This window comes from Teleopsis dalmanni, chromosome 1, assembly GCF_002237135.1.
Source record: "Teleopsis dalmanni isolate 2A chromosome 1, ASM223713v2, whole genome shotgun sequence".
In the NCBI taxonomy this organism is placed as follows: Eukaryota; Metazoa; Arthropoda; class Insecta; order Diptera; family Diopsidae; genus Teleopsis; species Teleopsis dalmanni.
In genome coordinates, this window is record NC_051846.1 from 88,763,927 (window position 1) to 88,780,614 (window position 16,688).

At 32.4% G+C, this 16,688-nt stretch overlaps 2 protein-coding genes across 2 annotated transcripts; one reads left to right on the top strand and one right to left on the bottom strand.

Moving 5' to 3' along the window:
* Nucleotides 1-4,518: 4,518 nt before the first annotated feature.
* Nucleotides 4,519-5,253, bottom strand: LOC119686915. The gene has a single exon (XM_038101124.1). It carries the CDS (start codon nt 5,251-5,253, stop codon nt 4,519-4,521), a length of 735 nt encoding a protein of 244 aa, XP_037957052.1.
* An 8,937-nt stretch (nt 5,254-14,190) lies between these two features.
* On the top strand, nt 14,191-14,835 carry LOC119686931. The gene has a single exon (XM_038101125.1). It carries the CDS (start codon nt 14,191-14,193, stop codon nt 14,833-14,835), a length of 645 nt encoding a protein of 214 aa, XP_037957053.1.
* The last annotated feature ends 1,853 nt before the right edge of the window (nt 14,836-16,688 follow it).

Sequence of the window (16,688 nt, forward strand, 5' to 3'; positions counted from 1 at the left end):
TTTTAGGTAATGATTTTTTGATCTAAGAATTGCGGACAATCGAAAGGTAGAGGACGTCCATTTATCTTTATTTTTCAGTTATCGGTTTTTGAACACCGATAAAATATATATTAATTATTAATTAATTACACATAATATTAATTATTAAACATAGTCAACTTCAAAAGTGTTACAATCAATTTATTTTGATGCCTTATATGTAGAACGATTTATCTGTCGGTGTAGAATAGGCTTCAGTCTCGATAACTACTTCTTGATTGATGGCTGATCGCTTTTCTTTTATCATTATTTTAAGGTGAATAAAGTATATTGCGGTCGCTGGCGGACAGATCCCGAAAATGCGGTGGATATAAAAGTAATAAATAACTATATATTAATTACTTTTATATCTATATAAACACAAATTTATACGATAATTAACTTATAATATTTTATATTAAGTTGTTATAATTTTTTTAATTTAATGAATTTCTATACTTTTAAAAAATATAGGAATTCATATACGATGCATACACATTAAATGCTTATTTAATGTATAAATATATGGAAGAAAGTAATTATTTTAAATATTGATATTTATTGATACTTTTTCAAACAGCAAGAATTTGGAGTTGAGATATATTTCAGATTCTTATTAACATAAATAATTAATAAGTTTGTACAACTCTATATTTATCAAATTAAAAAATATGGGTTTAAAATCGAAAAATCGGAACTAATGTATAAATAATCTTACTTATTAAATTACTTATATATTATTATATTATATATATTATATTATATATATATATTATTATATTATATTATTATATATATATTATTATATTATATATATATTATATATATTATTATTATATATATATATGTTATATATATATATATATATATATATATGTATATAACATATGTTATATATATTAAATATATGTATTATATATATTTCGTATGTACTATATTAAATTATTTATATACATTATTTATATATAAATATATCTTTATAATCGAATAAATTTGTATATTAATTAAATTATAATATATGAAGGTGTTATAATTTAATAAACTTAATTAATTTTATATATTCATGCAATTTTGTCATTATTGTCATCGATTTTTATCGACAAAAAAATACTTTCTTTGTCTTTATTTGATTCCTTTTTTTCTTTCAAATGTCATGTAATATATACAATTAATTGTTCTCTCTTTCTCAATGTAATAGATGGATTAAATTCTGTGCATATTCCAAAATACGGAGGCCAAATCCTTGCAAACTAATGTTTGCACTTATATTAACTTTGGCTAGTTTTTGCGGGTTGCTCCCAATTTCACTCTGTACTATAATAATGGATCCGTGTCTCATCGAATGTCATATACGGTATAAAATTTTTTTTTAATTGCGGTGAAACAGTTTGGATCAGCGCTTACAATAATCACATTGTTGTGTTTAGTTTACTGTAAGTAAAAAATGTACCTATTTTACACACGCCTTTCACATCAGAAAACGGGTATATACAGAGTATATCAAATCCCGTGACATTACAGTCACAACACGTTTTGGTATCTTTAAGGTGACAGCTTACTCTCTAAAGTTCACTTTACGGTCACTTAAAATAATTTAATGGAGGGTTTTGATGTTTTCTGGAGTAGTAAAACGGGCTTGAAACGTGTGTATATGGTCTTATTTGAACTATATATATTTCGTATTTATTGTTATTTGTCCACTCTACTTATATGTCAACCTAGGAATTTATTAAGTGACATAATGTTGTTTACTTGGTCTCAAATGACCTTGGTCTCACTCAACCTAATAGAGCTGAAAGGCACTTATTTTGAATAGTATAAAGTATACAATAAATATTATGTATATCTTATAATTTTAGATAAAACTCAATAGAATAAAAACGCACTAATTCTTAATAATATAGGTATTAAATTAATATTATGTATTGTTTTATATTTATAGTAGTTAAAATTAAAAGTGGAAGAACTAGTAAGTGTAATTAAATAATATGTCAGTATACTAGGAGCTGTGTCCTGCATTTAATAAATCATTATACCTGAATATATGTATAAAAATAAACAATTTAATTTTATTTAATGTACAAATGTATGTATAAATGTATAAAGCAAATTTAAAGTAAATTCAATAAAATAAATAACAATGAAATTAAGTTTTAGTGCATAATTTTATAAATAATTTTAAAGTTGTCAGTTATAGTTTAGAGCGCTCGGTAATCCTATAGCAATGCATTCAGTATATAAAGAGTAATAGTTCTATAATGTGTTATTACAGCGCTCTCTTATGCCAAAATATAAATAATTTAATACATAAGTAGGATATACAAAGAAAACAGAAAGAAATAATTATTCTACGATTATTTATTATTTAATATTACAAGTTACATGTAGCAATCTACTCAATAACATTGACTTTAATACGATTAACTAACTACACCTCCGATGAAACGAAGAATATTATACAACAATACGCGTAATAATTGTGATCAGATACTAGATACTACTGGTATTGTGAAACAACAAGTGCAAAATTATTCACATATCCCACATACGCTCGCTCGTATAAACTAGAGTACATAGTGTATTAGGGTATACCCAGATCCCACTAAATGAGTGTGTGTGTGAACAAATGTAGTAGTTACTTTATGATAAAAGTATCCGCGTACCAAAGGTAAATAGTTCCTGGTGTGTGCATTCGTGTTCTAGTAGTGCCAGAATACTTCCACAATAATTTGCAGTATAATTTATGAATTCAAAATACGGTAATAAATAACCAAATAAACACTTGCGAACTGTCATAAGCGAGGAATAATCGGAGGCAACGGAGGTGCCTTAACGATTTCGTAGTGGCCTGAACAGCACTCCGGGCTCTGGCTTTGGCTCTGGCTCTGACGTTGGCTTTGTACTATGTACTTTGTGTAATGCGGTTTGTGTACATTAAAGCGGTTAGGTTGGCTTGACTGGCTGCTTGAATTGTTATTTGGTCGGCCGCATGATTACATGGTCATAAGTTTGAATGAGCCCTTTAGCACACCAAAATGCTCGAATGAACGAATCAAGGAAATGTAGATGATGTGTCAGACTTTTGGGGGCTGCACTTGGCCACAGAATGTAGATTTTACTGAACTGCAATGCAATTATTTAAGATATGACCATCTTTTTGGTTGCTTTGTTGTGTATGAGTGCACATTCACACACTTACAGGTATGTGTTATTTAGAGTGCAATTGTTCATACCGCTGAGTGCTTAAGTGCAGTTTGCTGCTTTATACGTTGGTTGGCTGAACAAATGACCAAACTGACTGACTGGCTAGCTAAATAATGATAGTTTCGGACGCTGTTAACAAATACAAATAATAATGCAAACTCGTACGTAAGAACTTACATAAAAAGTACATAAAAATGGATATTACGGATGTTATGGAAAGGATACTCGAGCATGCGATCTGTATATAAGTGTAAAAATTGTACGTCCAATACGGTCTTTGTCTTTGTATATAAAAAATTATTGTATGAGCTCGGTAATTGCTCAACATTTTCACCTTACCATATACACTTTTTATTCATTTCTGTTTTATTTTGCGCTTTTTACCACAGTTTTTTATTCTCATTGTTCTTTTTTTTTTGCATGGCAGATGCTAGATGGCTAAGAAATTCATTGTTTCCGTTTTCCGGATAATTTCGAATAAAAAGTAAATCGTTTATAAACGCTTATCAAATGAATGCATTCCAATACAAATGCATTGGCAAAACCGCAGAAAGGTTGCAATTTTTGAAGATTAATTTCATAATTGTTTTACACTGGCAGACATTTCTCTCACTCCGTCCGCAACTACCAGCATACTGAGCTCAGGAGTGTGGCTGATAATTATTTAACAAATTGCAGATAAACCAGATATCGGTGTCAATATATCATACACATGTACATAATTAATTAAAAAAAGCAATTATTTCAATTCAATGCAGTTGCTTAAATATAAGTATGTGTTTCATATTAAATTATTGTCAATTTCGTAATTTAGACTTCAAAAACAACTAAATTTCAGTTTCAGTTTTGCGGTTCCTAAATTCAAAATTAAAGTCAAAATTCGGTTTAAAATCTATATTATCAGAAGACTATATTATTATATATAATAACTGGTCAACTAGAAATACATAATTTGATAATTTGAGTATGTTAAAATAATAATATTGGGAAGTAAAAATTTGCAATTAAGTTAATAAAAAGATATATAATCGATTCAAAAATTTTTAATAAATGAGATCAGTAAATTATGTAATGTTAAGAATATATTAAAATGATCTATTCAGTTTTGCGCCTTTGACTTGTAAACTTAAATCAGTTCGGTTTTGGGTTGTGTGATTTGAGTTATTTGTTGGGAAAGCAATGTAATAAATGATTTTAAATTTCACCGAAGGGTGTTTGCATTTTGAAGATTTTAATTTTTGCCTTCCGGATGCCGTAACGCAGCTTGCAGTCATTAGCCTCAATGACTGGCAACCATTATTCGTTGATTAGAAGTAGGTATGATTGGCTGTGTTTTTGCGGTTCTTCGGTCTTGAGAAACGACCAGTCTTCCATCTGGATTTCTAGATTTTGTAGCTTTAGCTGCTGCAGAATAAGGTCAGGTGGACCAAGGTGTTTGGGCAACCATACGCGCGCTCGAGGCCTCGATGGAATTTCCGCCGCAGAGACAATTTTGAGCTTTAAACCGTCCCAGTTCTCACTAATCTTAGTGATCGCCTTGCTAAGAAAACTTCGCGAATACTCGACGTCACATCTGATCACTCGGTGACCACGGAGGATATCTGCACAGTCAAAAGAAGGAATGGACCCCGGATTAGTCATGAGCTCAGCCATAACCAATTCGGACAGTTTGGTCTCAATCAGCTCCCACCTCTCCATCAGCAGCTTGCCGTTAGAGTTGTGTTCGTCGATCAAGGCCACACTGAGATGGTCTCTCGCCACTTCACTGAAGGGATAAGCAGCTTGTGCGGGTCTTGACATTAGCTTCGCATCCCCCGTTCCATCTTTGTGCCGTTTTGCCTCCATGCCCGGATCTTTCTGAGATCTGTCACGCTTGCCGCCATCTCCGACGTTCTTGCCGGTAATAGCGGAGTGGCACAGACCCTCATCATGAACATACTCCTCCACAATGGCGCGGTATTTAACAGCATCGGCTTCGTCTCGTTCATGGACATTGCCTTCTTTTTTATTGCTCTCAATTTTCCTGAGCATATAAAGCACCCGCTGGTATCGATTTTTTCATGCCATATTGGCCGTTTTTTTGCGTGATTTAGTATTTAGTATGCTGGCCGTTTTTTTTCGTGATTTATGGTAGTATTGCCCTTACTGCTAAGACTGGCAGTTTTAAGCGTTGGCATGCGGTTGGCAGTTGGTCTACTTTTACTGGTAGAGGAATGCTGTCGATTTTTTTGGATGTTATTCGGATTGGATTAGACTCCGGTGTACTGTGAGTGGTACAACCGGTATTGGAATCGGCAACGATCTCGTCGTCCGATTTCAGCAATTCGTCCTTCGTAAGATTGGTGGATTTATACTCTCCAGCCACGAGTTCCGAGACATTATCGGAAGAATTCATATCATACGCATAATCGTCCACCTAACCCGGTAAGACAGGCGCGGCGGACCCGAGGATAGTTGGACGAGGGAAGCGACCACCAGAGCAGCGTCCCATGCCATGGCTAGACCACACTTACTCCCCAAGGCGGTCATATATTGGAGAGGCACTCCCGAGTTAAGGGGGCCTTCAAACCATGATCGGAAAGCATTGAGTGGTGTGCAGTTTTTTTTTTTTTTTTTTTCAAAAGAAGGGTTGGGAAGTAGTCTCCGCGTCACTGCATCCTCGAGGATTATTGTGACATACCCACTTCAGTTCCATAGACGAGTAGCAGTTAAGAATGCCAGTATGTCCTTTGGAGAGATGTTGCCTAATTCCGTTATAAGCGGATAGGCAATGGATAAGTAGCGAAGTCTGAGTCTTGCAAGACTATCACAGTGACACAATATGTGTTCTGCTGTTTCCTCTTCTTCGTAACAAAGTCTACAGCTATCGTCTCCAGTAATACCTAGATTCAATAAATGTTTTTTAACTCCGCAGTGTCCAGTTAGAAAACCTGTGACAAGTCGGATGCCACTTCTGTTCAGCATAAGTAGCTCCCTAGTTCTGGCTTTTGATCGAAACGGCATGGATTCTTTTGCTTGTCTGCAGGTAATTGTATTATCCCAATCATTCTGAGTTGCTTTTTCCAACCATTCATTAGTTTTAAGTTTGAAAAAGCTCCACGAAGGACCGCAGAATGGTTGTGGCCCAATATAGTATGAGGCCGCCCCTTTTCTCGCTAGTTCATCTGCTTTTTCGTTTCCCTCAAAACCGCTGTGCCCTGGAATCCATATTAAGTGGACTCTGTTCTTTTCAGCAAGGTCTTTGAGAAGTAGAAGGCATTCCCACACTATTTTTGAGGTTACTCGAGGTGAGCGTAGTGCCAGGAGTGCCGATTTACTGTCAGAAAAGATATATATGTTTTTTCCCGTGACGGGTTTACCTTTATATACCCTGAGACATAATTCAATTGCGTGTACTTCAGCCTGAAAAACTGAGTTTTCTTTACTCATACTCGCAAATATTTCCTCTTTAGAGGAAATATGCAGTTATTAAAGAGCTAAGGACATTCACTCAATTCCTTCTGATCTTAGCTGAGCACCGTCCTGACAACATACAGGACGAGAAAACTGTGTGACCCATTTCCAGACGGCACCCTAGTGGAGGGTTCAGTAGAAGAATTTTTTGCCATCCAATTTAATAATAATAATGATAGAGTAAAACATACTATAAAGAGACATGCAAAGAACCTTTTAAAAAATATATATTTTAAAAATTATATGTAGTATAACAACACTGTTAGACGGAAAATAGTTATTGGTTGCTATCAACTAAGAAACTTTGGAAAGTTTGGGATGGAGTGAATACTATCAAATTTATCAAATAATGACAACTACGCTGAACACAGAGTAGAAAAGATGATAAGCGACTGTAGAAACACAGAATGATATTCTTTGATAAAGCTGCTTCAATAATTCGAAGTTATTTTACACGTAAAATACTATTAGTAACCATGTATAAAAATGAAAGCTAACTTAATTAATCAATGGTATAATTAACTGATAATTAAAATTAAAAATTAAAAATATGTAACGTTAACCTGAATATTAATTTATGATATTTTATTTAATATTAAGATCATATATCTATAAATATATCTTCTTCACGAAATGTAACTAGCATATGAACTTAGCCATATATCCAGTTCAATGAACTGTAAATGCAATAATTTTTGATTCGACTCATATCAAAAGATTCTTATGTAATTGAAAAAAAAACAATAATAATTGACACTGTGATGAATATTTTAAATAACAAAAATGACCAGTTTTAAGCTAATAATTTAGATTTTATCTTACAAAGGTATTATTTGGTTACCACAAAGTGATTTCAAAGTTTATTTTGGCAGTGAATCAGCCTTTTAACGTGCAATTCCATTCAAATTTTATATATTCCAGAGTCCAGAATTCGATTCGAAGTCACACTGCTCTCTCCTGTTACGTGGGCATTTGTTCATTCACGAACAATGGAAAATAATTACCAAGAGAAACAATTAATGAAATTATTAGGTAACCTTTTGAGGGACATACCCAGATGATTTCGCTTTAAGTATTTTGGGGTGTTCGAGTAAACAGAAAAGGGTATATTCACATATCAATTTTTCCACTGTGCTGTCTAAACCCATAATTACTCGGTAAAAAATATATTAAACGGTACCCATAACATATGTTTAAAAACAAAAATTAAATTTGAAATATTCTAAAGGTCAAATAAATTAAAATTTTAGGAAAACGTTTTAGTAAACTTAACGGCCGTAAAATATGATTTTTGTAATGCTTTGTTGAAGTCAAAATACTTTTGAAAATTAATTATATATTTTTTTTACATTTAAATATAAAAATCAATGCACATTCTTAACAAATACAATATTTATACATAAAAACTAAGCGTCAGAATCAGTCTTAAATACTTACTTAATTATTTCAGTATTGTAATAATTTCGTCGATTTTGACTGTCTTGAAAAAAACAAAGGATCCACTTAGAAAAAGCTTCGTAAATTTTTCATTACTCTAATAATAAATAATAATATCACAAAATAGAATAATTTTATCTAGAAAATTTGCATCATTTCCAATAATTGAAAAAATTACTTTTGACGTTAATTGGACCATTTACCAAATTTTAATCCTATATTCCTTATTTCAAAAATCACTGTGATCTAACCACTAACAAAAACTAGTGGCCATTATAGGTACATTGTTTCCAAAGTTTTGAATTTTAATGTTGTTAGAATTGACAAATGCAAGCCCGATCATAGCAACCTCATAGTATATCCGTTCCATTTAGAGCAGATGATATTCTATTTTTACCAGTCTTAAGAGATCTGATTTATGAATAATATCAATAGAATTAATATATTAATATTAAATAAAAGTTTTCTCACAATTATAATATTTTCAGTTAATATTTGTATTTATGAATCGATGAGTTATTTTAATCCGCAATTTGGCCTTACGTTGTCATACATACGGCTAAGGGCCCCTGCGTTTATGTACATTGTACATATTTAAATTTCAATTTTACTGGACTGTTCTGCTAATTTTATTTTACCTTTCCTTATAACCTGTTATTGCTTGCATGTGCTGTTAGATGTTGAGTTTCAGGAAGATAATTTTTATATTTCGGGAATAATTTTCAACTATTTTTTAATTCTCTATTACATAAGTATATATCAATAAAAACACAAATAATATATAATTCTATACTATGAAATAAAACTAAAAAATGTTTTGTTTTTACTGCTAACTCGTTCTCTCTAGTAGTTAACGGCCTTTCTTACTTTATTTCAAAAATTATACCAGACTCTGGAAAGACAGGCTAAGTAGTTTTACTCAATTTCAATTGTAAAATTTAATAGAGATATGTTAATAAAGATAATTATCTATTAACAGCAATACACATGGAACGATATATGGTATGTAGAGAAGCACCTAACAGAGTGCGGTTTAAGGGAATTGTTGCGGTTCTATATCCCACGGGGGGAAACGGATACTAACAAGAATACAGATAATTAACGTTAATTAGAGACGTTTATTAATAAAGTTTACAAAGATATGCAATCTTTTTATAAGATTAAAAATACTTTTTCTTATTTTTATGTATTTTATTTATGATATATATTATACGTCCATATAAAATATTTCATTGAATTTGTTTTCCTACAATGTATGAAAATTTTTCTATATAATAATTTTTGAAAATGCTTTTTCTGGTTTTGGTTCTAGACACATATTACCTGAAAAAAAATGACAAACTGATACTCTTTAATCAGTAATTCTTATCGTTAAGGTCTTTGATATGGGTTTTTATTTAAGTTTATGAAGTTTAACTAACTGCATGCTATAGACTTATCTTTTTTATTTAAGCGTCTTTGTTGGAAGATCAACTGAACAAATTACAAATTATACATCGTAAAAGAACCCTGACACCGTAATTTTTCTTCTACTGAGAAAAATATTAATAATGTTAAAAATATTATATATAATAATAATATAAAGTGTGTGGTTAACACTTTCAAAAAATAGAAAAACTAAAAATAACTATAAATACTTTGAATTGATCATATGTCGTAGAAATATTAAATTTTAATAGACTACTGAATAGTTCGTATTATTGCCACAAATGCTTGTGCGTTACCTGTTCGATTCGCTACCAGAAGTCTATACTTTTAGTTTTTGCTCCCAAGATTTTCCTCCTTTGTGTCCATAGTACATGGACTGTGACCATAGGTAGTGAACCAGTAGTGGACTGGTTCACTACTGTGAAGTCTTTAGTTAAATACATAAAATGAATAATTGATACCATTTTAAAGTAGTATGTCTAAAAGATTCGGACATGTATAGGACGCCTATTAGTATTATACATTTTACTCTTCCGATTCTTAGTTCGTAACTATCGTTTATTCCAAATGTAAAGAATAAATTTTTAGATTTCTTTTTCTTTGTCAAGAAGTACGGAGTTGTGAAAGTATCGCAATAAATCCAAAAATCAAGAGATCACTTCAACTTATAGCTTTCTACAATAAAGATGAAGTATATGGATAAAGAAAAGAATATTTCTTAGATATTGGAAAATAGTTATGCTTAGTTAAATCGCGTGGATGTCTATTGCGTGACGTTTTTGAACAAATAAGAACTTCCACTTCCACTTTATTAGGAAATTCAAAATTTGATAAAGATCGCTGCTGACATGGCACGTTGACAATTCATTTTATTTGTTTAACAACATTTAACGAGTGTTTGCAAACATTTTGATCGTATTTCTACAAATGCACGATACAAGATTACTTACGTCCAGCAAAGGGTTGTCGTTGCCAATACACAAAGACCTTATATCTGTTGTCCTGTTGTCATTATAAAACTATAAACCATCGGCACAGGTGGTCTAAGCAAATCGAACAATTTATGCAAAACGAATTCAATTAACACCTAAAATAAATGTTGGCCAACTTTACAATGACACGGAAATAAAAGCGAACAAATGTTTTCATCACCCTTGTTGCAAAGACAATATCCTGACGAAGAGCCTAATGCGAATTTCGCCTTTAATTTCTTATTGAGGTTTTTTCCTCATTTTGTATTCTTATGCGACTACTTGTATATGTCTTGTCCCCTAATCATGTAAAGCAATCATGTTCGTCATCGTCGCTGTCGACAGGTGAAACATTAAGGAAACGTTTCAAAGCGTTCGCCTGAATTCATCTTGTTTGCAATGGTTATGTCACTGGCAACGGCAGTAGCAGTTACCAGTCGCCTAGTTATTTATGAGACAAAATTTCGCAAATAATTGGATTGACTGATCAAAGATAGTACGCATGGGTAGACAACAAACCGAAAAAAACAATTTAATTCAATTAAATGGAAATTGCAATTCAATTCCTCAATTCAATTCGCATTTACTGACATTATTCATGTTTTTGCTTAACGAAAAATGTTTTCATTAATATTCCCAACTTAACATAATTTGATATCTTTATAGTAAACATGTCTTAAATAATATTTAAGATAATATTTTAATACTAAATTAGAACAAAAGAAATTACTCCTTTTTACAAAATATAGTACATACGCAGTATGTTCTAAATCATTAGTAATTGTTTTATTACAGAACAGAAATTAATTTAATTAAAAATCAAATTTTTGGATTACAAAATTTCTACAAATTCCTTTTTCTATTTGAAGTAGAGATGCACAAACTTTGATTGGAAATTCGACTGAGCATTATGAACAAATGATCTTTATGGATCTGTCGTTTAAGCAACTTTAGAATTCTTATCCCCTTTTCTATTTGAAGTAGAGATGTTATAATAGGATACACAAACTTTGATTGAAAATTCGACTGAGCATTATGAACAAATGATCTTTATGGATCTGTCGACTATGTACAAAACTCCTTCTTATTTACTAAAAAATTACAAAAATTGACACATTATTAAGTTTGAGTAACGCAAGTTAGGTATAGGTCGGTAGTGGTTAACAAGCGGGTTCACCGTTTAAATTTGACAGCCTATCACTTGCAGTCCAAATTTGTGTACGAACAATAGATATTTCCAAAGACCACTGTGTTTCAGCCAAATAATTCTTTTGATTAAAAATTAAATTTTGGGGTTAGTAAATATCGTTTTTTTTCAATTAGAATTTTACAACAATTGAAATTAAAAATTAATGTTACTTAAATTTTATTTTTGAATTGGAACATGACATTAATAGCTCTCCGAAAGAGAAAAAAAGTATGAAAAGTATTTATTAAAATAACGAAATAATAAAGCAATGTATTAATGCATTGATTACGATTTATTAAGAATATTTGGGTGATCAATTTAGAGCGTGATCTTCTCAAATACATATATAAAGATTAATGCTAAATGATTTTTATATATTTTTTTTCCGGCTATAGATCACTGTTTGCTAAATAATTCAACGTTTGTTTAATATTTTTTATTATATTCTATATTTCAATTCTCCTTGAGAGTAATCATCAGGATCATGATCAAACATAAATTAACATTTCAAAAAACTATATTTACGTTATCATCTTTATTCTATTGTCTGTATTGCACTCTGAACATAATAAAAAATATTAAACATACATTGAATTTTTTAAAAAAAATGGACCTATGCCGGATAAAAAAATATATAAAAACCATTATAAAAAAACAGGACGATAAATAAATTCAAAATTTTATAATTAATGCTATTTATTAATGTTTCACATTTAAAGAAATAAGAAATAAAATTTTTATATTTTTAAAATTTTAGGAAGCATCTATTTGTATATTAAAATCAAAATAAAGTTAGTATCCCATCAAATGGACTGTAAAATTCGAAATTTTAAAAACGAAACAATTCTCAAAAATACATCCAAAATTAGCTTTAATTCCATACAGTCTTGAACTATCCTAATTGGATTAAAACAACTCAGTGGATACTTTATGATGTCAATTTGTGAGCAACCAATTCAACTGGGTTGATAGAGCATTATAGTTGAAAGAAATCTTAGAGCCTACAACAACAACAAATCCGATGTGGAATTATCGATACAAGATAATCGCTCAATTGCGGTTTTAATCGCACCAAAAATTGTTAAATCAATACTCATGGGAAAATATATTAGTAAATATTTATAAATGTTTGTGTATATGCATCAGTTTATGCAATAAATTTGATTAAGAAATTGAAACATAATAATCGTCTTCATCATTTGATCTTTTAATTTGAAAAGGGTAAGGAGACATAAATATGATATAAAACTGACATAACTCAAGAATGTACACAAACAAATACGCGCAACGTCCGCACATACAGATCTACTACTTTTATCATGTGAAATAATTTTATTTGAACTTTTGATTTCGAATTCGTCTTGATCCGAATCAATACGCTGTGCACCTCTCCACTTATCGCATCTAAACCGCAAACACTGCCAATGTTCTTCGATGCGCCCATCCATTTATCGAAAAGCATAATTTTTATTTGACAATAATTTACGTTATTGAATTCGGCTTCGTTAAAGGCAATCTTCACATATCTGTAATGGCAATACTTGGATTTTTACATACGCGAATGTGTTTTCTCTAAGGCAACAATAACTATTAAATAGCGTAAAACGTCTTGATTATACGTAAAATGATGAACCAATCTGTTTATACAATTTGCGACGGAGCGTCCGGCCAACCGGCCGGCCACTTCCCTTCATATTCTTGTTTAAGATGTCTTCTGGGCTAATTGGATTATCTGTTCGTTTTATAAAAAGTTTGTTTGTCAATTAAATGCTGCTCACGCCTGTGCAGTGGAGTGGTGATCGAGCTAATGTGAATTGGAGGGCATAAAATATGAAATTGGCCTGAGTGAGCTTTATATTATGAATAACCTATGGATAGTTTTATAAGAAAGGAACAACTCACATCGAAACATGTAAAAATAGCAATTTATATGTAAATTTATTTGTTATGCCCACGACATGAACTGATATTGATAATGGCAAAATGTATAAATTGGTTTTACTGGTTTCAATATCCAATATGCAACCTAAATAATAGAAATATTAGTAATATTTCACACTGAATATGAATTGTACTTAGTAATAATTTGAGGAAATTGCATATCGGTAAAACTTAAATCAGATGTAACTTGTGACTGTGTGGTAACATTAAAATTTAAGACATGTAATACCAAGTCACGAAATAATGTACGATATTCAAAAATATCGAAATACTCCAATTTGGAAACAACTGGAAACAACCCATAATATTGAAATCAATATTGAAATCTTATTTTTATTTGCACTTAGAGTAGTGTAGCTAAAAGAGACATAGAATATAACTGTGGCGACCCAGTAGGCTATGGGTTTACTGAAATTAAATTTTACTTTTCATAATAGTCTTACCTCTGATTTGGGTCGGCACTTTGAGTCTGCTGTATTTCGGGAACTGACGAGATTGCTTGGAGTGAAGCATTTTCATACCACGGGTTATCACCCTCAAGCAAACAACATGATCGAGCATTTCCATAGGACATTGAAGGTGGTCATCCGGTGTCATTCCTCAAGCGATTGGACGCAGTCTCTTCCGCTTATGCTGTTGGGATTGCGAACGACACCGAAGCTAGATCTAAATGCTAGTCCTTTAGAGATGTTGTTTGGAAATCCTCTTTGTGTTCCGGGGCAGATGCTTTCGGATTTCAAGCAGAAGTCGCAGGAGACTGATTTCGTTTTGTCGTTGCGAAGGGCGTTAGCAAAGGTTAAATCCGTTGAATCAAGTAGGCACTGTCATCCCTCTGTGTATGTTCCGCGTGACGTTATTACTTGTAAGCACGTTTATTTTCGAGTGGATCGTGCGCGATCTCCACATATGCCATATGAAGGTCCATTTGAGGTGTTGAGACGTAATGAGAAAACGTCACTCATTGTTTGTCGCGGAAGAGTGGTGACGGTTTCGAATGACAAGTTGAAAGCGGCGTACTTGACTTGTGATGACCTTGGGCAGGTCGTTCCAGAAACGCGTCAGCTTACAGCGCTGCTGGATGATGATCAGCCAGTGATTGCTTGCGATCATGGGCGTGAATGCGTGTCGCCGATTTCGAAAGTGACGCGAGCTGGTAGTGGTTTTCCAGCAAGGTTAGCGGAATATCGAGAATAAGTCTGTGTGGTATCGACTCAGCTGTGATGTCGCGTTGTTGCTGATACTCCATCGCTAGGAGGGGGTACTGTGGCGACCCAGTAGGTTATGGGTTTACTGGGGGGTACTGTGGCGGCCCACTAGGCTATGGGTTTACTGAAATTAAAAAGTAAAATTCAATTTCAAATATTTTTAGTTTTTTAATTTAATTGAGGAAAACGTTTCCGATTTTACTCTTAAGAAAAGTAGAATAAAATAACACATCACTTAATATGTCGTCTGACTAACTAAGAAAAACAAATTATTTCTGCCCAAAATCGAATTTACTCATCAATCTAATCTTCTTCAAGGGCAATGCAATCATTCCAACGCTTCTCTAACTTCTCGGTGCCGTGTTTGTAGAAGGATTTGTCTTTTACCTCAAAATAGGCTTCAATTTCAGCAATTACTTCTTCATTTAAGATGCATTTCTTATCGGCGAGCATTTTTTTGAGAGCAGTGGTGGAACGGTGGATGAGAAAGCAATTCGAAGTGCAATTCGTGCAATTTTACCATTGTTTTTATTGACTTGTGACATGGTGCATTGTCCTGGTGAAACAACATATTTTTCTTCGCCATATACGGTCGTTTTTTCACAATTTCTGCTTCCAAACCATCAATTAATGCCGTGTAGTAGCTACTATTGATGGTTTTTCCCTTTTCGAGATAGTCAATGAATATTATACCATGTACACCCCAAAATACTGAAGCCATAACCTTCCCAGCTGACTGTTGTGCCTTTGGACGCTTCGGACGTGGTTCACCGGCTGCAGTCCACGATGATGATGATCGTTTTAATTCCGGAGTGAAGTGATGGATCCATTGTCACATATCGATCCAAAAATCTGATTTATTACGTGTAAACATGGCCAAACACTGCTCTGAATCATCAACACGTGGTTGTTTTTGATTATCTGTGAGTAAACGCGGCACCCACTTTGAAAAGAGTATTCTCATGGTCAAATTTTCATGCATAATTGTAAACACATTGCCTTCTGAAATATTTACAGTCTCACCTATTTCAAGCAATTTTAATTTACCATCAGATATAACCAATTTCTGAACTTTTTTGATGTTTTTTGGAGTAACCATCTCAATTGGACGACCAGAACGTTCCCCATCATCGGTGTCTGTACGACCACATTTAAATTCAGCAAACCAATAACAAATGGTTCTTTTCGATAGAGCAGAGTCCGGATAACATGAAATTGCTTTGAACTCATTGTTTTGAAAATAACAAAAATAGCTTCACTTTTTGACAGCCATTGTCACTTTTTTTTGACTAATCGAAATGTCATGAAATTTTACACATAGTGTTTTGAAGGTCATATGGATTTGACAATGTCAGCGCCATCTGTGTATCAGTAGTACGACTTATTATGATGAACCTTTTGCAAATCCCTCAGACAATCCGAAAGAGATAGTGAACAATCAGGAAAAGAAAAATGCAATACGACTAATAATTCAGATCGTGAAACGTTCGTAGTGTGCTATAATCTGGAACTTATTTAAAAACTTTGATTTACAAAATTAAAAAATCAAAATTAATATTGCATATATTGGAGTATATTTTAGAAAGTCTTTACTCACATCACGTTGTAATGTTAAGTAGCACTCAATGTTTTAGTAAATAAGATGCGTTTACTGGTGTGTACGCCCATATAGGCATTATGAATCAGAATTACAAATAAGACAACTCGAATGACACAAACAACATCACAAAAACTTCTGTACTCAACTCAACATTTTCATAACATTAAAGGGCATTCTTCTGTCAGATGCAATCCACTGAAATGTGCGGCGTTGCAATGTTCGACACACTGACACCTGTGATA

What these genes read in the sequence shown, in the direction of transcription:
- LOC119686915 (XM_038101124.1), bottom strand. Translation starts at nt 5,253, where the DNA reads ATGCTCAGGAAAATTGAGAGCAATAAAAAAGAAGGCAATGTCCATGAA.
- LOC119686931 (XM_038101125.1), top strand. Translation starts at nt 14,191, where the DNA reads ATGATCGAGCATTTCCATAGGACATTGAAGGTGGTCATCCGGTGTCAT.